The 27,097-nt window shown below is 35.6% G+C and overlaps 1 protein-coding gene across 1 annotated transcript in view; it reads right to left on the bottom strand.

Moving 5' to 3' along the window:
• VWA8 (von Willebrand factor A domain containing 8) overlaps nt 1–27,097 on the bottom strand; it is a 194,234-nt gene that overhangs the window by 126,148 nt on the left and 40,989 nt on the right. Inside the window, exons 5-14 of the mRNA XM_084284039.1 lie at nt 26,899–27,066; nt 24,794–24,958; nt 24,352–24,401; nt 23,908–24,016; nt 20,945–21,049; nt 14,542–14,673; nt 12,443–12,577; nt 12,275–12,352; nt 6,027–6,187; nt 4,715–4,828 (exon numbers count right to left, since the gene is read on the bottom strand). Coding sequence (XP_084140165.1) covers nt 4,715–4,828; nt 6,027–6,187; nt 12,275–12,352; nt 12,443–12,577; nt 14,542–14,673; nt 20,945–21,049; nt 23,908–24,016; nt 24,352–24,401; nt 24,794–24,958; nt 26,899–27,066 — 1,217 coding nt within the window. The remainder of the gene's footprint in view (nt 1–4,714; nt 4,829–6,026; nt 6,188–12,274; nt 12,353–12,442; nt 12,578–14,541; nt 14,674–20,944; nt 21,050–23,907; nt 24,017–24,351; nt 24,402–24,793; nt 24,959–26,898; nt 27,067–27,097) is intronic.

The following is a 27,097-nucleotide window of genomic DNA, read 5'->3' as shown; positions in this document are numbered from 1 at the left end:
AAGTAAAAGCTAGAAAATGTAAGCAGTTAAAAACATTCACTGTTTTCAAAATTCACTTTCTGACACATTTTGTATTTGTCTCATCTACTATATATGTTGCCTTTCAACCTAATCACATGGAAAATAATCTACTGCCTGCAGGGCATTAAAACTAGACATACGTTATGAGCTTCTGAACAATTCTTATTATATACATATTTCTAGATTTTCTTGTGATAGATGGCTTTCTGCCCACCACACCAAAGCCTTATCATCAGTGTGCACGCTGGGAGTGTGGGTGGATTATCCACCCAAACAGGTTAAAAGACCACTTCATAAGACAAACCAGCACCTCACTGCCTGTCTTGTAAAAGCCATGTAAAAGCCACTCTACAGCATCTGTCTCAATTAAGTAATTATTAATTTCATAAGAAGATCTATGCAGAAATCTTGGATATGCACAGTGGATGAATGGATTTTTTCTTACACAATAATTCAACTAACAAGTAATCAACAGCTATAATTTTCTTCTATCATAGAATCATCTAGGTTGGAAAAGACCTCTAAGATAATCTAGACCATTCGTCATTTTCTTAGGGGCAGCTTTTTTTTCTTCCTCTTCTCCCTAAATTATAAACAAAAATACTCAAGTTCCCTTTGTCATTCCTGCTAGAGCTATTGACCCACCAGTCTGAAGCCCTTCTCAGGAAAATGCTAGTGGATGTGACAGACACAGAAATGTAATGAAATGATCTGTGAACATGTAACTCAAAGTCAGTAATTAAAATAATTAAAAATAAGAATATATTTTATTAGCTCTTAGAGAGGTAGTCATACTTTTAAATGAAGTTGTCAGAAATTTGATTTATGAAAAATGGTATTAAAACCAGCAAAATGTGGAAACAAATGTGAACAGCAAGCAATATTTCCCCTTTGTCTGACATTGCTAATAACACTGCTATAGTCTAAGCACTTTCACATTACTTAGTATAATACTGTTCACATTCTATATAATGTGAGGCCTGTAATTTCCTTTGGCCATATTGCGATCTGAAATATCATCCCTTTATTTAAAAAATAAAAGAACCTCTTATCATTAAGTGATACAGGTAGTAGTAGAAATAAAAAAGAATGCTGCAAAATCTGTGAGTATCATTACTCTTGAAACACTAAAAATTAAAGGAAATAAAACTGTGAAAAATAATTGCATTATTTTCTCTATCATTTTCATATAGGGACATGAAAGCATTGTAAAAAATATATCTTGCTGCACTGAAAAGGGGATCCCCTAGAACTTTTCCATAAACATCTCAAATTTTTACCAGAAAAATCTTCAGGTGTTTCAAATCCTCTTATAAACACACACAAAAAAAATGTTTACAGAAGTTTTATCTTCTTGTTTAAGAACAGTACTCCTTTTATCTATCAGGAAATAGCATTTTATGAATGGAACTTGAAAACTGACTTTCTATTAAAATCTGAGCCCTAATAGTCTACTAAAAATCATCATCAGCTGTTCTTTTCCATTATGAAAGATATATTTGTATGTATGGAACTTACAATCTGGCCACCTCATTTGTCAGTTTTCAATTGAGGCAACACAGAGGAACAGTTAGGTTTTTTGTATTTCATGTATTTAATGAATAACTGCAAGTAGTGCAGAAGAGAGAAACCCCACACCATTCTGTCTCATGCACACATGCACAGTAATGATGATCTTAATCAAAAAAAAAAAAAAAAAAAAAAAAGGAGCATATACCTCATGTACTCAGTTTCTCTTAGAGATAGCAGGAAGGTACCAGTTCGCTATCACAGCCACCTTCCAGTCCCTAATCAGTGCTTTTCCCCAAATCCTGCCCTCCCCTAATCTAATGATCTCCTAATGAGGCATTTGCCTTCTTTTCTTCAAATCCTGGGCCTTCAGAAATACTCCTTTTCATCTTATTCTTTCGTCTCCTCCATTTATGACTATTTTTAGCTAACTCATTTAGGCCCTGCTTGACTGTTCAGAGACTTAAAACTCTGTCAATGCACTTCCACTAAATCACTGCTGTACCTCTCAGTATGTGTTTTCCTCTTCCACTGTTTCTCCTAAGAACTACCTTAACATGTGAGATCAGGTAGCTATTAAAACGTTAATAACAAAAGAAAAAAAATACTTTTGTTAACTCTAAAATATGTATTCTGTGTGCCAAACTTAAAGCATATATTGATTTCCAATATATAAATGAGAACTGAAGTCTGAGCAAGATTTAGGAGAGGAAAAAAAAAAAAAGACTTTTGGTTCAAATAAAAGTTGAAACCACTTTCCACAGGGAAATCCTTATTGGAAGAGTAACAGAAGTTTTCATGTGCCACTCAGCAAACAACCCAAATTAAGTCTCAGCAGAAAGAGGAATGACAATGTATATTCTGCAGGCCTTGGAAAGAGCAATTGTACTGAATTTACTTCAGTCCAATTCAGAAAATCTGGATAAATAAAACTCTTTCTGTGTAACTTTAGTATCAGAAACACAGTCGAAGCCATTATTACACAGCAAAACACACCGTATTTCTCATCAGTGTGGAAAGCAACTCCCAGTCATGTCTTGGAAGCAAGAAACTGCCCAGGATATTTGCTCATAAATTCAAGGTACAATGTATTCTATACACTATTTCCACAAGGCAATCTTTTGCAGGCGAATGATGGATGGTTTGTGCCTTCCTGTTTTCTTGCACTGATTAAATCAGCTGTCAGAACCCAGATAACATTTGATCAGAAGGTGTCTGGGAAGAACACCTCACTTTGCACAGCCATTCTGCGACATTGGAAGGTACCGAAGCTTACAGTGACAGGTAACTGCTGCTGAAAAGGAGGAATAGCAGGGAGGATTGCAGTGCTGGAATCAAAGAACAACTCCTGACATCACAGCCTGGAGCAAGTAAAAGGTAGTGATGTTTTCAGAATACATTATCAGACCAAAAACATTAGGTACAGGATCAGGTCCTGAAAAACCTTCAATTCCTCAAGGTCTGACCAGTACAGCACCCTCTGTACAGATGAGTGGTCCACTGATACTGAAGACCACAGCCAAACCAAAGAAGCTGAAAGATTATTGCACTACTTTAACTTGTCTTCAGTAGAGTGAAGACAAGTCACCCCTCTTTTAGAATGAAAGCTCATGGTCAGTCAAATAGGTCATTTAGTTCTTACCAATCCACAATAACCTCTCTGTTGCAAAACATCAAAGTGGCTAGGTAAAAGCAATGCATTGTGATCTGAAGGCAAGAGGGACATTCTACTGAGGAACACCAAAAAGGACTCTTGGGGCCTCCAAAGTAGCAAAAAGCTGTGCACAGTATTTCAGTAGATCTACACTGAAGTACAAAGTTGAACACAAAGTCGGGATGAAATGCCAAGATGGATCCTTAGAGATTTTTTTTGCTTCTCTTTTCAAAGTTTGGGCTTAAAATCCTTATGAACACTTCACTGATATATAGTTCTTTACTCATAAAACAAATGCTGGAAATGCCCATCTAGCTAGCCGTATGGCTGCAGCAGCCTGTATACAAGTAGCAACAAACAGGCTTAGATTACATCATATCTTCCAAAAAGTAAGCAAATAAATAAATGTGAAAGAAGACTTTAAATTTAAAATGAAGTTCTTAAAAAAAAACAAAAAAACAACAAAAAAAAAACAACACACACCCCCTCTCACAAAACTCAATGGTGCAGTATTTTAGATCAAAGGGGAACCAGAAATAGCAAAACAACTATGCAATAAAAGAAAAACTACTTTTTTAAAGTCGTAGTTCTAAAGGGTAGACTATGAAGAAGATCAAAGCAAAAAAATTGTACTGAGCATGACAATTAAGAGAAACAGGGGGTGGTACATATGAAGAGTTTGCCCATCACGAGTGCATCCCTACCAGAACTGAGAACGTCTCTGGAAAGCTTGGGAGCACACACATCTTGCAGTGTAAATGTGAGCACAGTCATCTGACACTTCAAATGTTTTTTTTCGGAGGTTTGAGCCATTTAAAAAACACAGCACATTTAGCTTCTTAGATACTGCTTATTTTGTATATGCCTGAATATTAGATTGTATTTGTCTTAGAGTACACTCTACAGTATCCTTCCCAGTAACTGCATTTTTTCATCAGTCTTTGACTATATATCAGGAGTGGCAATCGGAGAGACCTTTTCTATCTGTGGAATGTTTTTAGCAGACAAGTGGAAGTGAAGAAACAAAAAGCATAAGCATAATGGGTCCCAACCCATCCTTAGGATTTCCTGCTCCATATTAGTTGTAAATTAAATACCAGCTTTCTAGTTAATGAAGAAAAAGGAAGTAACAAGCTATATTTAATTTCAGTTTAGCTTTATTTTCAGGTGCTGTTAATAAAATGTTCCAAAATTAAGACTTATATTCTTTTACATCTATATTTTTATGTACTTACCATTTCTCTTCAATTTCTAACTCCTCCTTGTTGAAGGATATTTAATGATTTTCTCTTAGTTTGAGCACTCTAAACAGGATATAATTTTCTCATGCCAAAAAAAAAACCAACAAACAACCAAACAACAAACCATCACGAGGAAACTGGCGTTTAAAGTATGCCCTCTTAGTGATTAAAAGGTATCATTTTAAGAGGGAAGCATTTTGCAAGATGTTTTTGTAATAAAATAAAGGAGATTAAGTGCTCTACAGGATGAAAAGCTGTTTGCATTCTATAGTCATAGCCAACACTTTACCTTTCCTGTAGTTTCTCATCAGTGATCTGTAATTCTTCTTTTACGTTCTGATACCTGTCTTCTCTTAATAATCTGGTGCCATCATAGAGGGTCAGTTCTCTGTCATGTATTAGTCTGTTTGAAAATAAAAGATACGCTTTATCTAGCCTTTAATTTCCTTCTATAATGCTTATTTCAACCAATACTTTTTTAATAAAAAAAAAGCTACCTCAGTTAACACAGGTCATTGTAAAAAAGAAGTTATAGCAGTTTAAGATGCATCCAGGTGTGAAGATAAAGTAATTTGCATTAGTAAATAGTTTCAATGCAAAGTCAGTTAGTAAACCTTGATTAAATAGAAAATAATGAGAAAATGAAAGAAAAAAAATCTTTCAAATTAAGTGATATTAAACAGCCATTTAGTCATACTGGTACCAAGTAATATACTTCTGGTTTGTTTCCTGAAGCAACATATTTCAATCGGTTTTAATGAGTAATATACATAGAGACACAGCTTTTTTTTTTTTTTTTGTAATGCAGACATTGATTATATGTATGTAGATACAGCACATGCATGTGTTAGAAGAAAAATCAGAAGGTAAAGATAAACTGATTTAAAAAGAGAAAGAACAGGCTAGCATTCTTTCTTCTGCCTACTCTCCTCTGTATATATACAATAATCAAATTCATAAAATGTTTTTGCTACAACCTGCTTTTAAAGCTAATTATGTCCTGTAAGTTTATGAATGGCATTACACAACTCAGGTCAACAAAGTACAAGAAATATTTGACCTGATGTTACAGATTATTATTAATATAGTATCTGATATTACTACTTTTGCTTCTGGGAAGTTTAATTTATTTTTTTTACTGAATTGTGAAATAATATTCCGAAGGAGTTCTTTTCAATCAAAATAAAGAATGCTTTTACATGTAACTAATGATTGTATTTTATTTAGCAGCAGAATGCATTCACAGTATTTTAAATATTTTCTGACATCTTGCATTTTCAAATCATTGTGCAAATATTACTAATTTTTAGATTTGATAAGTGTAGAGTAAAACCATTCTTCAATTCAGACTTACACACTGTATTTACAGAGAGCTGAAATTTTCTGTACTTTTAGACTTCTAAAGAACATTAAAGAATTGCTTCTGCTTTCATGTATGTAAAGACTGAATGTTATATGTTCTATCAAACTTGCTCATCTTGATTTTTACAGTATTCTGAAGTTATGAACTCATATTCACCATAAGAAACTTAATTTCTCAATAGGCATGTGCTCAGTAAGCAGATGATGTGCATGCAACTTATCCATGCTCATATCCTGACCTTTGAAGTACAGCTAGAGTGCCAGGGTTAATTCGATGAATGCCATCAAGAATAACAAGCTTTCCTTCCAGGGCAGCAGTAACAAGCGGCGATGGTCTCCAAGCAGTGTCCCCATTAGGAAGAGTATACCTCTGCTGTAGCAAATCTCTGGCTGTCATGTCCTGTCAATTCATCAGAAGAATATATTTATACTGTATTGCATTCTTCTACAGGTACATGCTTTCTCTTTATAAAACTACATTTTGCTTTTCCTGACAATATACCCAAAGAAGATTAGCAGGAAATCTCCAATTACTTTTTGAAAGAGTATTAGAAACATGCACACACACACACGAACATTCACACACGTGTTATGTTAAATAGTCTTTGAAAGTTCTAGGCTTGCCAGTATCACCTCATGGACCCCTCTGAAACTAGAAAAAAAGCCTTTTTTATTTTATTTTTTTTTTTTTTTTTTTTTCCCTTTGCCTTAAATGTAATGGGAGCTCATGAGAACTTGTACAGTTTCGTGTACAGAAGGGGGCAGCAAGTTACACCTGGCGCAAACAGAAGTCATTCATTTTATATAGAAGAAATCGCCTGAAGGAGCAAAGACTTCATCATTAATCCTAAAGTAACATCATAACACAAAAGAGTGTGACATTGTACTTCTTAGAAGAAAAGTACAGCGGAAGCTCGTCAGAGAAGAAAGGACAGGATAAGAAAGGAGCCAGTAACAAACACAATACCAAAAGTATGTAGAGCATCACAAAGTAAGACTTGGGGAATAAATTGCAACCAAAGACAAAATCTCGTATAGCCTCCAGTATAAATATTTTGAATGTTCCATTACAACAGGTATGCACTACAGCAACAAGGATGTAATAGCAATTTTGTGGCCTGAAAGATGAAATTCCTTCCTCAGTCTGTGCTGTGAACAGTACTTAACCTAAAATCAGATGAGAAAAATATTTGCTATTGTAGCTGTAGCTTTTGCATATGTCCTTTTCACAACTATAAACCCTCTGAAGAATAAAAATAGAATACATTACATCATATGGCCTGAATCATTTCCTCTTTCTGCGTTTCCTTAAAAGCCTTAAAATAACAGGACAAAGTCTGATTCTTTCAGTATATTTTTTATAATTTAGAGCCTCACATTCAGATGCACAAAAACAGACAGTGTTTTTATTATTATACTTCTGTTTTTTAATGCACTGTTTGTGCATTCTACTGTTCTATTAGTGACTTCATAGACTAAGTAAGCCACTTTTAATGAAAGCCAGAGAAAAAATTAAGTATTTTTAGGACTTGTATCAGAAGTGTGTACTCTGTAGTTAGCAAATGCTGTATAAGTGAATATTCAACTAACACAACTTCTGACAATTCACCTCTACACGCATGAAACAGCATCCAATGTGAATTATCAGAAGCCTAATATGCTATGCACAATGTTGTCTATCTGTAATTCCAGCAGCTTGAGAACCACGCATTAGTTTTCTCAAGATAAACTCATAAGTGTATTTTGCTGCAAAAATATTTTTTGAAATAAAATGAATGTTTATATCTTTATTTAAATGGATCCATTAGGTTCAGTTTAGTGATGAACTGAAATGAAGCATCATTAACTTAACGCTTGCCCAAGCTCTGTAAGGGGTTTGTTTTCATACAATCATTAAGGTTGGAAAAGACCTCCAAGATCAAATACATTTTTAATGGCAACGATTTACTGCTTCTATTTATTTACTCTAAATTTATTTTTAATACATAATATTATAACTATAATATTATGAGATATAAAAAGATAATATTCTGCCACTAGAAATTCTTCCCTTTGGAGGGGAGATGACAGAAAGGTATGAATCACTTCCTCACCCAACCCCACTCCTCCACCACCACTTAAGCAAAGCAATTGCAAAATTATACTGCCTTATGAAACAAAATTTTTATTTTCATTTCTAACCGTCATTGTAACTCAGCATATGCTTTATTGCAGTGGTTACTTTCTAAAATACCTCATATACCAGGAAAAAAGGAAGTTCAAGAGAGAACACAAGCAGGGTAACTGCTTTCCTCCCTTTTGCAGCTATAGCAATCCAAGCCTCCCATTTAGCCATTCTCCACGGTTCTCCGTGCTAATCATGTTCTTGGCAATTATGAGGTGAAAAAGCTCTGTTTCCTGCTTTTCATGCCAGTTTGGACTCACATTTTGTTAATATTTCTCAAATAAAAAATTGGAAGGAATTTGTAAAGAACAATTATGAAGTCATACCAAAAAAAAAAAAATCCTAGAAACAAAAACATCACAGTACACAAACACAAGTGATGTGCTTAAAAGATTGCTTTTGCTGTGGAAGAGAGAAAGGAAGAGCAAGTTGACGGAAAATTGTTGTAACATCACTTTGAATACTGCTTTTTTAGCCTTAAAAATTTAGGAGGAGAGATAAAAATAAAAGCAAAATGTTTTATTTTAAACAATTTAAAACAAAAGTTATCTAGCTACAGTACACAAAACTAGCTGGCTGCTGCTTTTCATTTGCTGTTCCTTAACTGCAGTAGGAGAACTTAAAAACAAATCCTTCCTAATCAGCATGAGTTTCTTTGGCAGGAATTTGCCTATGTGGGATTGTATATAATCAGAAATCTGTATAAGGATGTCAGAGATCACGAATTAGACAGGAATTGTTCAGTGAGGCAACTGTTAGAGATGATCTATGTGCGCAAAACATTTAGAAACCCTTGGTTTAGATAGATTCGATTCTAACCTCACGACATAAAAGCTGTCGAGATTTTTCTGTGAAATCAATAGAAAGACCTAAGGCTCTTCACACTATTCAAATCAACTTTGGATGTAAAGGATGAATCAAACATTAGCACAATATGGTCTCTCTCAAAAGAGCCAGAAAGATATTTTTTGAAGTAAAATAGAGAAATCTGTTCCATTAAACTTCTCATAGCCTTCATTGTCAATTACTGTATCAATTAATATTTAACATTGCCCCTGTCATTAACCTATGCTACTACTTTGCTGTGCGAAGCCACTGATGTGTACAACAACACATCAAAACAACAACAAAAGCATCCTTAGAATATAACAGAAGATGCATGGCTTAGCTGCAATCATTTTTTACACATGGCTTCCTGTAAAAACTTCTGAGATTTTCTAAGATACTGCACATAGGAAATAGATAGACGCATAGAGGCACATTTGGACATTATGTAGTCATGTCTATGTCTACACAATTTATAATTTATACCAAAAATATAAAAATATTTTATAAAAATATAAATTCTAATTTATACCAAATGCTGAGCTCACAAATATTCATTTTCTTTCGCCTTAGCAATGATGTTTCGTATCACCAAAAAGCCTCTATGAAAACCCTCTGCCCTTTTAACTCGATCAAATCCTGGTGAAACCAAAGGAAAGGTTCACTTCAGTAGAAAGTGCTTCAAATCCCTGACCTAGATTTTATTTCAGTAGGAATTACAGACCCTTTGCAGGAAAGATGTTTAGTGAGTAACCAGTTTCTTCAGCAGCTCTTCCTCCTATCATGCATCTCCAAAAAGGAAGTCTTCTGCTCCTATTCAGTGAAGCCATACTAATTAAAGGTAGGATGTTGAAAGATAGTGGCCATATTTTTAAGCTTGCAGGACCAAATAATTGCCTACTTTTGCTGGTGAGTACCCAATACCACACTGTGTACAAAAAACAAGGGTTAGGGTGTGTTTGTCCTTAAGTGGGTTTGTTGAGATGCAAAAGTTCTTTTCCTGAGGCGATTTAAAAATATGTTTACGTGGATAAGTGCAGGGAGAAGTACAACACAGTTCTCACCCAGAAGTTATGCACCTGTCTTAACATACAACTGTACACAAGGTAACAGGTGCTGCTGGGAAGCCAAATGTATTACCACGAACACAACCTAGCACTGATGGGTTGTGTAGCTTTGGATCCCAAATGTGCTCACAGCTGGGCAGGTTAAGGCATAAGAAAAGAGCTCCATTTATACAGACCATTTCAGTGTCTGCATCTTTTTAAGCTAAAGGCATTCTTGGGGAAGGAAAAGCATTGGGATCCTGTCTGGAGAGATTCTCACCATTTCAAGAAAACATAAAATGGACTTTTTCTTCTTTCATCACCATTAATATCTCTCTTTTCTGTTCTTTTTTGTCTGTTTCAACCCTTCAGTGTCACCACCCCTTTTAGTCAGTGTCTCTTCTCTCCCTACACACCATTGCAAATCCAGATCAGCTGCTGTTTCCTCCTTTGAAGGTCTCCATGCTGCCCAGGAAAAAATTAAATAAGCAAAGGACAGGGAAGAAAGAGACCAATATATTGTGTTACATCTCAGACTAGCGTTCCCCTACATTATTGCCTATTATCACTTATGACTGCAAACCCTTTTGCAGTCATATTTGGTGCATTTTGGCTCCCAAGGTCATGGAATACCCCTGACTTCATATTTTATTTGAGAGTAGTTTCATTACTCAAGGTTATAAAGAAAACCTTACATGTATGATCCCTACTGTAAAAATCAAGTTCAGTCACTCCACTTTTCAATTTCTTTTTTTTTTTTTCTATTTATGTCATGAGGTTGCAGTTCACCAAGATCTAAGACTGAACAATACTCTCCAAACAAGTACCAAGTGACCGCTGCCTACAGGAGATCACTGTTAAGCAGGACAAACCTCAGGGTTTTCAAAAAACTCTGGTGCTGTGAGACAGTCTGAAGCGTTGTCTGGATGAAACCAAGGGGAAAAAAACCCTAAATGTAGAGCATGCCCACCACTCCCCATTTATCATACTCCGAGACAACTGACAGCTCCAAAAAACTGAATTCCCTTAATCTGTATGCCCAATCTGTCTAGAACCGTTCCTGCTTTTTCTATCTTTGTAAATACTAAACTTTAAATTTTACTCAGTAAAAACGTTTACTCTGCCATTACCTTTTCAGCTACTGTAAATTTCTTCCTCCAACTCAGCTACAGTAAGATAATCTCGTCACCACCTTCAAAGCTCACGGAGGAGGCCCTTTCCTCATCATTTTATCCCATAACTGCCATTCTAAGGCAACTAAGCCAGTGTGTCTCATGAAAAATATAAACACGTCTCTCCAAAATTCATTTTTAAAGCTACATCTATACTAAGGCCCCTTCCACAACATAAACAAATTAGGAACAGATAGGCTAAGAGCTTGAAGATTACTGTTTGTTTGCTATAGCACTGACAAATAATGAGCACCATTAATATTAATTCAATGTAATATGTGTATATCACATGTAAACACCATCTTCTCTACTGCAGTGCAGTCCCACCACAACTGTAATCATCAGGCTAAGCAAAAATGCAGAAAAAAAAAAGGAAAGGCACAGAAATTACAATATTGTTTTAAATTCCACGTGATATGCATCAGAAAAAACAAACTTGTAAGAGGACACAGACAGGAGAAGAAACTAAAAAAAAAAAAAGAAGATTAAACCTACAGAATGTGAAAAATAAAAAATTCCTGAGAAGGATTTAAAACTTTTTGGATTCTCAGTACAGTAAAGAAGCTGTCTTCTGTAACAATAAAAAATAGTTTTAATCATGGTGATACATTATAAAATTAAATAGTATAAGGGAAAAAAAAAAAAAAAGTATAGGTATTCTAGAGAATTCCAATATACATGAATTACAAGAGGTCACCACTCTGGTCTAAAGGCAGGAAACATACTTCAAAAGGAGAAAAAAAGATCTGAAAAGGAGAAGATACAGAGGACAAAGTTTTCTTTATGACACTCAGTCATGCCAAATCACAAAACGAAATGTCAGTTCTCTGTGGCTAACAGAAAGATCACTGTGATAAATAAACAAAACATAAGGAGAATCATTTAAGTTATGTATCTTTCTTTTGTATTCCCAATGAAGTCAAAAAAATTAAAGTAAAGCAGTATCGGGGCTAATTTATATGTAATGATGTTGAATTAATATATATTATATATATTAATATATGTAAGCATCAATAGTACCCCCCCTCTGTTTAGGTCTACAATAAAATGGAATTATTTTAGATGAGCATTCTAACCAATTAAAAAATGCTCTAAAATGATCATAAAACTTTGCTATCTTTGAAGTCTTTTCTATCCTCTTTTATTTTTAAATGTGTATTGGTGATTATTCATGATTTTAAAAGCTGCAGCTGTATATGAAGATGACATTACAGAGAGAATCTGTGCATTGTATTTTGGATCATATTTACAGCATGATCATCAACCAATAGTTTACTTACCTGATACAGCATGATTGGTTCTACGCTGTATCCTAGTATATCAGCAAATTCCTTAGCGATAACTGTTTTGCCACAGCCCTAAAGAGTTAATAAATAAATAGATAAATAAATAAGATTTCATTGTAAGGAACATGTGGAAAGGAGGGAAAAATAAATTTAAATTCTTACTTTTCCTCCAATTAAACACATATCTTTAACCATGTGGGATTGCATCATTTCTGCCAACAGCTGATCATGGCTGGAAGTCCTTACGAAAGCTTCTGATTGAGAATGCTGTTTTAACATCCCAGTCCCAGCTGGAACCTATAAGGAAAACAAAACAAAACAAAACACTAAATAAGCTATATTGTGATAGCTCTAGGACTGAGTGAGGACTGAGTTACACTTTTCCAAAAATACTGTAATATTTTGCAGATGATGGTCATTATCAAACCTAAAGTTTTGTTGAAAAAAAAAAAAAAAAAAGTTGTATAATTTGTAATAAACAACTTCCTCTACATCTCCTACTCCCACTCTTAATGGAAAACAAAACAACAAATCAAAACAAGAAAACAAAAACATGAACCGATTCAATTATGGTACTGGGGTGTGCAAAGAACTTGAGGCTGCTTATCCTGGAGACAAAATATTAGGATCACTGGTATTTATTGCTTGTCAGAGAAAAACAAATGGGAAGGAAAATTTTGAAAAAAAAAATCTGAAGGGGCTACAGAACTTTGGAGAGCAAAAATATTCAATTATCTTCCACATTAAGACACTCGCTCTGCCTCTCGTTCTACTGGGAATTGTTTCATCTTCAAACTCCTACTGTCCTCCTGTTCCCAAAGAGACACTGTGCAGACATATTTTCAGAAGGCATCATTTACATGTCAGATGAAAGCAAAAATCTTCCCCTCAGAAAAAGTCCAATCAGATCCTTACAGATTTAAATTTTTCTGACAAATTCCTCTTTGCTGCTCTTCCCCTTTTCATTGTCATGGTACAAACTCTCTGAAGATATTCCTCACCAATGTTAAAACAATCTCTTTGTAACTCCCACTAATTCACCTTCTTTTAGAGACTCTCCAGCCTCCAGATTCAACATTAAATTCAAGTTCTTAGATCAGTGTCTGTTTCCTGAATAGAACCTCATTTCACCACCTAGCGGGTCATAAACTTCTTCGGAAGAAACTCAAACTAATCATATTTGATGTGATTACTTTTGTTCCATTTTCCCAACATCCTGTGTCAGAACATTACCAAGCACTCATTAGATTTTATTTGAAGTATAGACAGACTATTGCTATATTAAAGAAAAAAGGGAAAGCAGCACCAAGAGCATCACAAGTACTCTATTATTCTAAAGTATTCTATTATTCTAAATTTCTTGTTTTTTTTTATTGCATTAGAGATTTTCCTTTCATCCATTTTTCAGCACTTGCTTTATCAGGATATACTTAAACTTGCACTTTCCTACATGTGACTCATTTATATAAAAATAAAATATTTCTTATTCATAATCTTATTGCTTATCTACATGCTCTAATAAATCATAAAATCAGAGAACGGTTGAAGTTGGAAGGGACCTCTTGAGATCATCTAGTCAAACCCACCTGCTCAAGCCTGCACAGCATCATGTCCAGGCAAGTTTTGAGTATCTCAAGAAAAGGAAATTCTACAACCTCTCCGGGCAACCTTTTCCAGTGTGCCACCACCCTCAGAGTAAATATGTTTTTCCTCATATTCAAATGGAACTTTCTGTGTTTGAGCGTGTGCACATTGCTTCTTGTCCTAACATAGGGCACTGGTCAGACCCCATTGCCTTGACACCATCTCTTCAGACATTTATATACACCGATAAAATCCCTTCTCAGTCTTCTCTTCTCCAGGCTAACCAGGCCCAGCTCTCTCAGCCTTTCCTCATAAGAGAGATGCTCCAGTTCCCTAATCATCTCCATAGCCCTCAGCTGGGCTCTCCTGTGGCTCCATGTCCCCCTTGGACTGGGGAGCCCAGAACTGGACACAGTACTCCAGGTGTGGCCTCACCAGGGCTGAGCAGAAGCAGGAGGATAACTTCTCTTGTCTGGCTGCCAATACTCTTTCTAAGGCACCCCAAGGATACCACTGGCCTTCTTGGACACAAGGGCACGTATAAAATGAAATAAAATGTTACACTACCAAAAATTAAATATTCAGTGCAAATGAGTTTCAGTACCAAGTGTAACTGTTAAATTCCTGAGTAAGTTTATGATAACAAAATAGAGTTTTATGAATATATGAATTCTTACCTGGAATGTCACTTCCTTTTCACCGATCTGGACCGTTACATCAGCCTTGAAGGGTTTGTTTCCTGGCACACTTTCTACTTTTGTAATCCTTCTTGGGCGCAAATGGCTTTTTGAGTCTTGAAGCTCAAAACGCTGTAAAAATAGAGGTTTGGAGGAATTAATTATTAAATACAATTTTCTTGTTTAAATCTGGTACTTCCAATAACAGGGTCAGAAACATACTCAATATTAATTTCCTGTGAAGTCCTAAATCCATTTACTTAAACTTCACTTTACTTCACGTACCTGTGTTCACTTTCTTGACAGCCTATATATTTTACATATTCATTAAAACCGAACCAAAAAGATCTACCATTTACTTATTCTGACTGTAATGACAGATGTAAATTTAAAATGACATACAGAGACTTTGCAGTCTTATTCAGACTGAAATTATAAGAGAAATGGATGATAGACTTTAGCAAACGCAATAATAGAACACCTACCTTTGCAGGCCATTATAACCAACTGCAGATTTCAATTTCTGGCTGCCAATAAAAATAACCATCAAACATTACATTTATGTAGCCCCGCAGCCTTATCACATGGCAAAAACTGAGGATAACCTGTACAAATTAAGCCTTCACAGCATGTTCTTGGTATAACAAAGATAAAGAAATAGACTTTTGTCTTCCCAATCTCCTTTTGAGCATTGTACTGTATTTTATGCTGTATAGAGAAAGCATGAGAACCATTTAAAAAATCCTATAAAAAGTCTATTTTGTTGTGAAGGGGAAGTCATTATCAGGGGGGCTCAAGCACCAAAATACCCCACTAAAACTACTGAAGTCATGGTGCCAACAGAGTGAAAGCTGAATCAACAGGAGAAAAAGAAGTATCAGTCCAACTCCTTAGAAGAAAAGTTAAACAGAAGTCACTAAAGTGAAATAATTCTTAAAAAGTATGTGGTTTTATTACTACTAGTATTCACAGCACTGCCTATTAAAGTTTAGAAAGAAAACTGAAATGCATTCATACAGACACTTTGGCTCTTCATCAGTTTGTAAATTTCCACTCTGGAGCAAAAGCCGATATAAATTTCCAGTTTAAACTTGAGTTTAAGGTACATTTACTTTAGCGAAAGACTGCCCCAAACTGTATTTTTAGTATAACAGCTTCAGATGCCATTAAATATTTATACAGCAGCAGCAAAAACGAATGCCTGAATCATAGTAGTACCTCATCCTGTGATTCGAAGAAATGCGCAAACTATGGTTCTGTGAAACGAACTGCAGATGTTCTCACTCTCACGTTCATTAGGAAATTTTAATATTCTTGGTAATTTAATGGCATTTTGGATGGGGTCAAATCTGCTTGTACACAAAACCACAAACTGTACACTAAAATCCCCTACTCAGATACCAACAGAAGAAATAACTGAGCAAGCTGTAAGGTTATCTGTATCAGCAGCCTCTGTGTCAATCAGTGATGATGTGGAGACAGCAGTGGGAGATCTGGCACATAAAGGTCTTGGGAGTCTAAAATTCTGAAGGTGATTTTATATATTTACTAATGTTGTTGAGGGTCCTACAGCTCATCTTTCAGACCCCAAAGCAGGGTCAAAAATTGAAAGATAGCTGTCATTCTCTGCAGATCTTTACTGAATTTGTGTGACACATTTGAATCATCACTTTTTAGCACAGAGATGCCGCTGAACTGGATAATTTAGTAATTAAATAAATTACCACATTTACACCTGGACAGGAGAAGCAAACAAACAAAACAACTCTTTGTGGCTTTCAGGATGCAACAGACCTCTGCTGTAGTTCTTTTAGAATTACAATAGCCAGATATGGAATCAGAAAGTGGCATGAAATGGATGTACAGCACATCGAGTTTGTCTGAGCCGGAAATGACTTCCTCTGTATAGAATCCAAGTTGATAGTTGCAAAGGAAAAAATGTTTGTGGCTTGGAAGGACAACTATTGAGTACATTCAGTATCAGTAAGTTTGGGATACACTTACTTGGAGAACCAGAAATGGGCAGCCGCATTGCCTCAGACTCAAGAGGAAAGAAAAAAAAAAAGAACAAACTAGCCACCTAAAACAAGAGAAGAGGTTTGGCACTCCATAACCATCAGGCCACATTCTGCATGCCTAGAAACATATGAGAATAGGCATGCTATGAAAATCAAAACAAGGAATAAGAGGACTTCTGAACTCTTGGAAGTATCTAGTGATCAGTGCTATCTCAGAAGGGAAACTGCAAAGAATAGTCTGGTGCTCCACCTGGTCAAAGGAACAGAGAGGTTAAATGAGACATATTTGCAGATAGCCACTCTGTTGAACCCACAGGACAGCAAAGCTGTTCAAAAAGAGATGTGCAGGCATCCAGAAGCAACTGATCTTTGCTGAAGATTCTCTTCACCGGAGGGAAAAAGTTTTTTTCAAGCAAGAAGGAGACTGAACTGTTTTACAAGCAACCTCTGAACTGCAAGCATAAGATAGGATAGATGGGGAAAGTCTGAAGGAGAGGTTCCACTGCAATGGTATGTATTGGCACCAAGAGCATTCATTAATGCAAAAACCCAAAGATTATAAATGACTGGGGGAGGAGAGGGGCTTGTCACGTAGAGGGATAGAACAGAAACAATTCCTTCCTTAGACCACAATTTGCAACAGAAAGATCTTAGACTGAGCAGAACAAGAAAAACAATTCCAAGTTTCTGAAGGATTGGTCTACTCTCCGTGAGAGAGTACCTCTTTAGTTTGAAGGGGTTCCCTACTGTGAAGCAGGGAAACAGATTTCGAGGAAGAGGTCAGGCAACGTTAAAGAGGATGTGCAAAGAAAAAAATGAAAACAAAAAAGAAAAAACGAGTCAAAGGGAATAAACAAGCTCATACCTGATATAAGATCAAGACACTAAATGCAAAATTAATCAGTACATTAAACCATTAAGAAAAATTCTAGATGGTTCTTAGAGCAAAGTTAAACACTTGGACAGTAAACTAAAAGGGATCTGCTGCTCATTTAGTAAAACAAATCCGATCTATGTGTTGTTTCTGAAATCTAATAGGAGGATTCTCTTCATTGGAAGTTTTTTAAAAAATAAAATAAAATAGTGGATGTTTCCTATACAGTAAAAAAGCAAGCCTGCAAAAGGCATGTGAGAATTAAAAAGTCAAAACACGAATCCCAGATGAACCTGAAGTAAAATACTGAACGCTTATTGAACAATGAAGAAATGAATACAGAACAGCTGCAGCCTCTTGTGAGCCACCCAACTCAACTGCCATACAGGTGACCAATTCTATAAATGCCTATCAATAATAGCACCTAGGGAAGAAAACTTCATGACTGTGAGAGACCATCATATGTACTTAAGCTCACTGTTCAGGAATGTTTCACTGAAGGCTGTTTTCCTTGAAGTTGGTGATTTATCAACATCTAAATCTTCTAAAGGAAAAGCTTAGGTTATACAACTTCTTGACTTATTTCTTAGAATTGCATTTCAAATGTTCATCTGTCAGTCAAAATAATTTGTCATGCCAGTATTTCATGTATAGAATAATTTTTAAAGGCCAGAATTCAAATCAAGTCATGCTTTCCTTTGTAAGAGCTCCTACATTTAAAATCTTCTTTCAGAATAGAAATTGATGCAGTTTCCCAAATGCAGTGACTTCATATATGGGTACCCAAAGGCACATCATTCTCAAATCTGTTTTGGTATATTTGTCCTGTTTATCACAAATTAATAATCTAATGAATAACGAATGTTGCCAACTACAGTCCTTGTACAAACGACCTTTATAAGCAGCTCTCATGATCACTGCTGATGCTGGATTAGTGTGCAATCAAGGAACACTTTATTCAACACGTACTAGTTTGACACAAGGAGCCACATTTACATTATACGAAAAAGTTGGCAGACAGATAGCCTGAATTAAACCTAAGACAAGTTTAACTCCATCTAGATCCACTCAACAAGAGATTTGCATTTCAAAGGATCTTTATGCTTCCGAGACTAATTCTGTAACAAATTAATTTTAATCGCAGGGAAGGTGTAAGTCAATAGTTCATATTAATTGACAATCAAGAGTTAGAATTATGAGAAATACCCAGGACGTGGTGGAGTCCCAGTGAACAAGAAGGCATATATGGAAAAGATTTACCTAAGATGAAGATTATGGTTGGGAAGACAGTGCGTGGTGGATAGAAAATCTTCCAGAAACATACGCAGGTTCTAACAGCTGCCAGAAGTTGCTGTTCAGCCTAACTGCCATCTACCTCACTTCTCATCTTTGGCTGCTGACTGAAACAGGCAATATCCTGAAAATAAGATTCATTAGCAGGGAGATCACTACTTCCCCATGTCTGTCTCCAACTCAGATGTCTAAACTTTACATTTTACTATATGAAATTTGATTTTGTTTTCTTTAAACATTAGCTAATGTTAAACAGTGATTCAATCCTCACAAATCAACTTATCAACTGCAAATACATTTCAAGTATACCATTTTTCAACTCTCAATCCTTCCTAGCTAAAATTAATATTCCCTAACTGTATCCTGTTACACAGAAAAAACAGTTTTCAGTGGCAAACATTAGCTGGATGCTTTTTGGAAATCTGTAGGAGGGTAGAATAATAAATCACCTTGCTTCTGCCAGACTCCTCTCCCTTACATTTCTTGTGGGATGGAAAAAAATCATTTCTTATTCATGTTTAATACAGTTCTGGCACTGCTACTGCTAAAATATCATTATAAACAGGAGTTCCTCAGTACAACCAGCTATTTTCTGCATTTTTTAAGATTCTATGCTTAGCGCTATATGTTGTGTGCAAACAGAATAATATTCTATTATATGGACATGGTGATATAAAGGGACAAGCTTGTAAAAAAATGCTGAGGAAGAATATCCAAAAAATTGAAAATTAACACAGAGATGTTCAAGTGATAAGGAGGTGTTTAACAGTAGACAGTCACTGAAGAAGATTTTACTATTCAAATCCACCTGTCTTACAATGGAAGCAAAAGCACACGCAACACAAAATTCATTAAAAGTAATGGAAAACGAAAGAGGCTGATGGTACAGAATATTAAGACATACACTATGTATAATTGATAGAGGAAACATAACACAAAAAATGTCAAATAAAGGCATATTGAGAACAGGAGTGACTGTTACTGCTTTGTTAACAGACAGAAATCTGCATTTCCATCCAGATCCTGGTTCTTGCAGGCAATTTCATTCACCCTGAAATGTGCTGGACGGGCAACACCACATGACACACTCAATCAAGATTTCTGAAGGTTTCCTGGAATAGCTTCTTAACACAGGTGCTGCAGTGGCCGTGCACAGTGATGCACAGATGGCTCTGCTAATCACAAACAAGGAGCAGATCCTGCAGTTCAGGAAACGAGACCGGCTTGTTCAGGGAAGTGGCAGGTATGATCCCACAGGGAAGGGCTCTGAAGGCCTGTGAAAACTAGCAGGATCTCCTTCAAACGCAAGGACTGTCCATCCCGAAACTCATGAAAATGAGCAAAGCAGCCTGGCTACACAGGGAACACAGAACTAAGCTCCCATGCCAAAAGGCAGTATTCAGGAAATGGCAGCAGGGAGAGACTACAATCATTTCCCTGACACATGGGCATGGTTTCAGGAAAAACAGCTACTAAGCTACTAAGACCACTAAGTCAAGCATTTCTAAATATGCAGGTACAAATAACTTCAATTTTTCATGACTAAAAGAACTGGGTAAGATGCTCTAGGATGCAAATGTTAATTTGCAGTAACTCCTTACAATGCATTCAAAAATTTGCTAACTTTTTGAAAGAAGGAATAGAAAAACCCAGCCTAATTACATTTGATAAGCTATTATTATAAAGCATGGCCAAAACAACACAACATCTGATCAAAAACAAGCAGTAAAAGGCTAATACAGACTAAAACCAGACAATATAACCTTTAACCATGCTATAAGAAATGCGTTTTTTGTCACGTCATCTCTTTTTTTATTTTATTATCTCCTCATAAAGGTCACAGGCAAAAGGCATTTTTTAAGCATTAGACTACCTTAACCATGTAAATAGCTACTTTCAAATTAAACAAGCACTTCTGTAATAGCAGGTTTTATGTAGTCTTTAACTGAGGTCTAAATATTCTATACAACATTGAGAGTTCACCTATCACTATAATGGAATCTATGAGCTTATGTTTTTTGGTTTGCCTTGTTGTGTTTTTTTTGTTTTTTTTTTTTTAAATTAGCATCAGCAATAATGTAACCATTTAGATTACTTGTTTTTGTTTGTTTTTGTTTGTTTCTTTTGTTTTTTCAAACTGAGCTAATGAAGAAGCATTAGTCAGGAGAACGACTGTCATAATCCATCTTTTCCTGGAATTACAATATGCAATACTTACTTTTAGTGCATCTTTGACTGCAGTCCTGCCTTCCTTTCCAAGGAAAACATTATAGGGGTAAAGCCGTTCAACAATATGCTGGACTGACATCATAGGAAAGGAATCCTAATTCAAATTAAAAATACAAACAAAAAGAAAAAAGATTGGCTATTTCTTTATCAGCTATTAACCTCAAAATCCAATATAGTGCTAAGCTTAAAATAAAAATCTAAGGGCAATAAACAAATGACTACCACATCCTGCAGTTGCTCAGATGTCAACGTACGCATTTTGCGTGTTCAATTCATTATAATGTAAATGTCTAAAATAGGTTAGGTAAACTATGACCCAAAAATTACTTTCTCTCCTGTTCATAAATGGAAGCTGTAGTGACTAGCTCAGACATGTAAAGTCATTTCAGATTAGGAGAAACAAATCCCCCCACATGTAACTGAGTTTCATAGTATCACTAGAAAAGATTCTGTATGACAAGAAATCTGTATTACAGTAATCTTCTACTCATTCACAGCAATTTCTAGTATTGAATTCTAATTCAATTATACTATACAGATTCTGCTTAACAAATCAATTCCTAGAAGATTCTGAACCATTGATCAAAATATGGCTTGCTTTGAAGTGAGTTACAAGTATGCTTGCATAAAAAAATGAAAACAATGTTTCACACCTCCTTGCTCATTATAAGTAGCAATTCTTCCGTCTGTTAACTGAACTAGACAAATATTCCAGTTATTTTGCCACAGTAATAGTGAAAGAAATGAAAGTACTTTTATGAATAGTCAAGAAACATACACACAAATCCTTTCATGGTGGAAAAAGGTGCTTCAAAATTGCTGAAGTAATGCCTGACCGTTTGTTTTCCAGAAGACTTGAAAATTGGTAAGGACTAAATGTGGGCAACACCAGTGGAAAAACAGTTAGTCAGTGGACTGAAATAAGTATTGTAACTCAAATAAAATCAACCAATTTTCAATTACAAACTCGGATTATACAAACATTCAACCAAAGAGGAGAAGAGTTGCTCAGAAATGAAATAAGGAGATGCATATTTTATGAAATGAATAATTCAATTCATACTTACAATCAGTAATACTATTTATAATGTTCCATATTAAAAAAGCATTAGTAAAAATGCGGAACCACGACAGGGTGTTGTAGTAAATGTGCTGCCTGAAGGATCAGAGAGCCCGCTATTACATTTTAAAAGCGCTTTATATAGATATAAAACATAACACATAATTTGTCCACATTACCTCAAATTAATGATTACAGTGGCACATCCAAAATTAGCCTTTTCAGAACAGTACCCTATAAAAAACTCTCCCTTTCAGTAGGCAGGAGTTTTCAACTTAGGAAACACGTTTTTGGACAACATGAATCCATAACAGAAGGAGACAATCTTTACAATGTATTCATTCCACACTGCTATATGGTTAAGTCAACCTAGCTAAAAGTGGAGGATGACAGTGACCCGGTGTGATGGAAAAACTCTCTAGCTAGAATCAGTGAGAACAGTTGGCTTAGAAAACGGAGTGATTAAAACTAATTCTAAAAGAAACAGCTCTGGTCTATCCAAAAAAGACACTGTCATACAATGATAACATTTCACATTCTCTAATGTAAAATAAAATGCTTCCTTCATTCCATAGTTTAGATAATAGCTTACGGCTCATTTTCTTTCCATTACTCTGAAAGCCATCTGGCATTCATTTAAAAATAATTTTTCACTACAGGGCTCAAAGAATAAAAAGTTGCAATTTATTTTAAAATACATCATGTATTTCTTTCCAAAAGCCCTTCAAATACTGTTTCGCTTCTCTAAACTTGAATCTTAATCACCTCATACTATTTGATGCAATATCACTAATTCAGACAAAAATTAGGTCTGTAAGTACCAGGCACAATGTCCTTCTAGATCACAGCTGAGGGTACTAAGCACAACAGTAATACAAGCGACATCTTTTAATGTGTATAATCCAATAAAAGATGTAGGAGTAAACTGCCACTCAGCAGTACCACAGGTAAGATGATTGCACAGGAGATACAACAGACACTTGCACCTTGGAGAGAAGGTTTGAGAAGCTGTCCTGGTATTTCACCCTCCTGGGCTGACCACATCTTCCTGCAAACAAAAGTGTACCTGCCCTTCTCTTTCTTTATCAGATCTCATCTCCCTGACTTCCCTCAGGAGTCACCTTTTTTCACCGTAACTTTTTACCAAGCAATTACAAAGACCAAGGGACAACAGGCTGTTAGGGAAAGCAGACAGACTGCCATAGCTTTAGGCCTGACCCAATGCATCTGCCACCATGAAGCTAGGAAGTGTATGGTCATTATATTTCCCTGCGGAGTGTAGCTGCCAGGAAGTACTGTTTCTTCAAGTATGCACAGGATGCATCTTCAGATAACCCCCATGTCTACGTTTAGTCTAAATCCACCAGCTAACCTGAAGACCTAACATGGGATTTATCTCTTACTACTTAACTGTCTCAGACAGAGGTGTACCCACATTGGAACTAGTTGGTCCTTTTAGGTGTTACAGGAGGGTAGTCGGTGTACTTGTAATGAATGGAGTCATTATGATTTACACCATACTAGTAAATCAGAGAAAGCACAGCCTAAAAGTGCTTATTCCTCTCTACTGACTAAAAGGGGGGCTTAGATGACAACCTCACTCTGTCATCAGATACACTGTAAATGCTCCTGAAGTCACATTAGTTGATCAAGCAGAATAAAAACATTATTTTGAACGCTCAGATGTACTCCATCATTTCAAAAATCTTGTGTAATGCCATACTTTGTCCTACAATATTATGCTACATACTTGCTTAAAGTATTATCCCACAAACCATTTTTTTTGTTTTAAATGTTCTCGTTAATCTTCTTCCAACAACATGAATAATCCAGTTCTAATTCTAAGAAATCTTAAGCTCATTCATTTTCACAGCACATGTGTATGCACATACCAAAATCTGAACTGCAGCCGATAAGCTGTCTAAAGGAAAATCTGGAAGTCCCAATGTAGAAGATTCTTGAGAGCAGAGAGTTGTAGCAAAAGACAGGAGCTGAGAAATTCTGCAAAGGAAAAAATAATTACAGAGTTTTATACATGCCATCTATATTTAAAATACTAAAGCCTAAAAAGTTAAATACAGTATAAGATCAGTATAAGAAGCTGAAACTATCTCTGAGCACAAATAAGTAATGTGTGATTGAAGTTCTAAAGCATTAAGAATTCATTATATGTAGGCTGCATATAAAAAGCTGTTTGAACATACACCCACACATATTAAAAACTTGTTCAGTTCTGGTCTCTAAGTAGTGACAGAGGTTACAAAAATAGCAAGGAATCCTGAAAGGACACCACATTTCTTCATTATTATTTTTTTCTTTTAATTATGAAAAATTACCTCTCTGCAGAAATGTTTGATCCAATTGAATATAATAGTTGAAGATGGTCCTGAAAATAGAACATAAGATCATACGGTAAATTCATTTTGGGGTCATACTGCGGGTCATAGCTCATGATGTATGAGACATATTCTATTTTTTCTCTAATTTAGATATCAACAGTCTACTCATTCCTGGGCAGAGAATTAATTTTACAAATGAAAAGAAATATTATTAAATCTTTCTTTCTTATTGTTTTATGGAAGTTATTTTTCTGCTGCAGCATTCCTTGGCAACTTGAAGCCTGCTTTTCAGGAATTTATTAGGTAGCAGTATGAAAAATGCCATTTAAGATAAATTTATTATTTAGGGATTCTTTTCAGAGGTGAGCTAAGTAAAATAACGTCAAAATATTAGCTCTACTCAGTACAGATAATCCAACTTTTCTGTTAGGACACTTACCTTGAAGGGCAGATGATAAACATCTCTAGCTTGAAATCTAGAACGAAGGGGAGGATCCAAAGGGTTACCAGAATATTTAGGTACTGGCAGACCCAACGCTATTACTCGAAAATCTTCACTAACCCGAACAATCTTCCATGCATCTAACTCTGATTTTGTATGTTCCTAAATTAAAATAAAGCAACATGAAGAAAAAAAATACATCATTAAATACTCCTCAAGATTAAGCTGCAAATGAACTAACAATCCTGGTCCTTCAAGCTGAATGTGGTATTGTTCTCCTCTTTCATTCAGAAGGTCTCAAAAGCACTAAACCATTCTGATTTGTGGATCGTAAAAGCAAGGTTCTCCAAGACAAATGTAGGCAGAATGTTTGATTAGGTGCAGCTTTCAGGCTGATAGCACTTTGATCATGGACTGTACAGATAGTCAAAGTTCAGAAGCAATTTTACAACCTTGCTTTCAGAAAAAACAGAAAACCAACAGATGAAAACAGTTATTTTATTCTGATACACTAGAAGTGCATTACCATATCCCCCTTGAGAAAACAAACAAACAAACAAACAAACAAACTATAATTTGCATAAAAAGGTTGCATTTTAAAAATATGCTTTATTGTAAGCAATAACAAAACCAGAACTATCACTAGGCTCCTTCACAAGAATTTGATGTTGTTTATTTCAGCTGTTGTCTTATAAAAGATTTAATGCATACAAAAAATGCACCCTTTAGCCTTTCTGCATCACAGTCAAGTCTTCCTTGAAACTTCCTGCAGATCCAGTTATTTAGTAATTATTCACATAGGAGAAGAGAAAATGAACATTAGCTTATATAATATCATATTCCCCAAACAACAAACCAATAATATTAGATTTAGTATTATAGCAAGAGATTTATTTAATTCATCTATTAGCAGTATGCCTGAGGCACTCATTTTGAAACATTTTATCATTAGGAAAGTGTTAAAAAGGAAAAAAGAAAAGAGGAAGATGCTTTGCATAACTGCAAACAAGTCCTGTCTGAATCTGAATTCTCATTTTCAGTCTTGATCACATTTTAAAAGCTCATTTTCAAATTCAATAATAATGCTTCCAACAATTTTATCTACTGAATAAATACTTCAAATTGTTTTCAGAAAAGGCACAGATCAGACTTGTAACCAGAGATGAGATGTATAATAAATATCACTATATTTTCAGAAATCTGCTACAATACTAACAGCATCGTAGGCTAGTTCATGTAATCAGGATCAACGAGAAGGCTTATTGCAAATTTCCCTTTTATTTCACCTGGGTCTGAATCATATACTTAACCACAGTTATGTATGATAGACAGAAACATGAGTGAGAAGAGTTCAGACTGTTACAGCAGACCAACAGGCACGTGACTGGAAACTACAGCAAACAGAAAGTAGGATACAGAGTACTAGTGGAAACTTTCTGATGACATGCACTGAGGCCCCCCAAAAGACTGAAATGTATCCACTCAAATTTAAGCAGTGGGACTGAAAGCCTGAAGAAAATGAAAATGGCTAAAGTAGCAACAGCAGCAGACACTAAAATCCTATCAAAAGAAAATTCGCTAACCATTCCCTGTAATTTGGATTGGCTGTTCATGCATACTGTACTAAATTAAAGGTGAGACAGCACTGAGGATTATAGTGTTGCCCACATTGACCTATCTTTTTGTTATTCTAACATTTTAAAAGCTTAGCAACAAGATTATTGCGATGTTGAAGCATTTTCTGAACTTTGTGGGGACGCTTTCTTTTCGCTTTCTGCGATCTCTTTTTACAACTATATTTTGTTTACTCTCAGTTGCTTTTGCATTTAAGAAACATGCAGTCTTCACACAATGTTAACACTGATGACTGCTTTTCATGTGGACAGAGGGGATACAGATTAGAACAATCTTTTAATTGCAACTCGTAAAGGAATATTTGACTTCTCACATAGCTTTCACCCTGCCAATCTCATCCCATAGAACATTCCACATACGTACCGGGTCTGATTTCATGCGTTTCACTTGTAACTACTATCCCCTTCCTAACAGTGCAGGAAAGAATAGGAAGACAAAAATGGAAAATCCAAATGACATTTCCCTACCTGCAGAAGTTTGTCATAACGTTCTGCAGACATGAGAAAGCGACCATCTTCAAGCTGCATTTCCCTATTCTCCAGCAAATTGTTTAGCACCGGCAAGACGTTCCGCTCAGCCTTCTCCAGACCTTCCAGCACAAGGATTCTGCCTTCTGTGGCTGCGCGAACTGCACACTTTTTGAAAACAAAAAACAATGTTGGAGAG

Source organism: Netta rufina, assembly GCF_964035555.1.
Source record: "Netta rufina genome assembly, chromosome: 1".
Lineage (NCBI taxonomy): Eukaryota > Metazoa > Chordata > Aves > Anseriformes > Anatidae > Netta > Netta rufina.
Note: the sequence above shows the minus strand (reverse complement) of the source record. Positions and strands in the feature narration are given on the sequence as shown.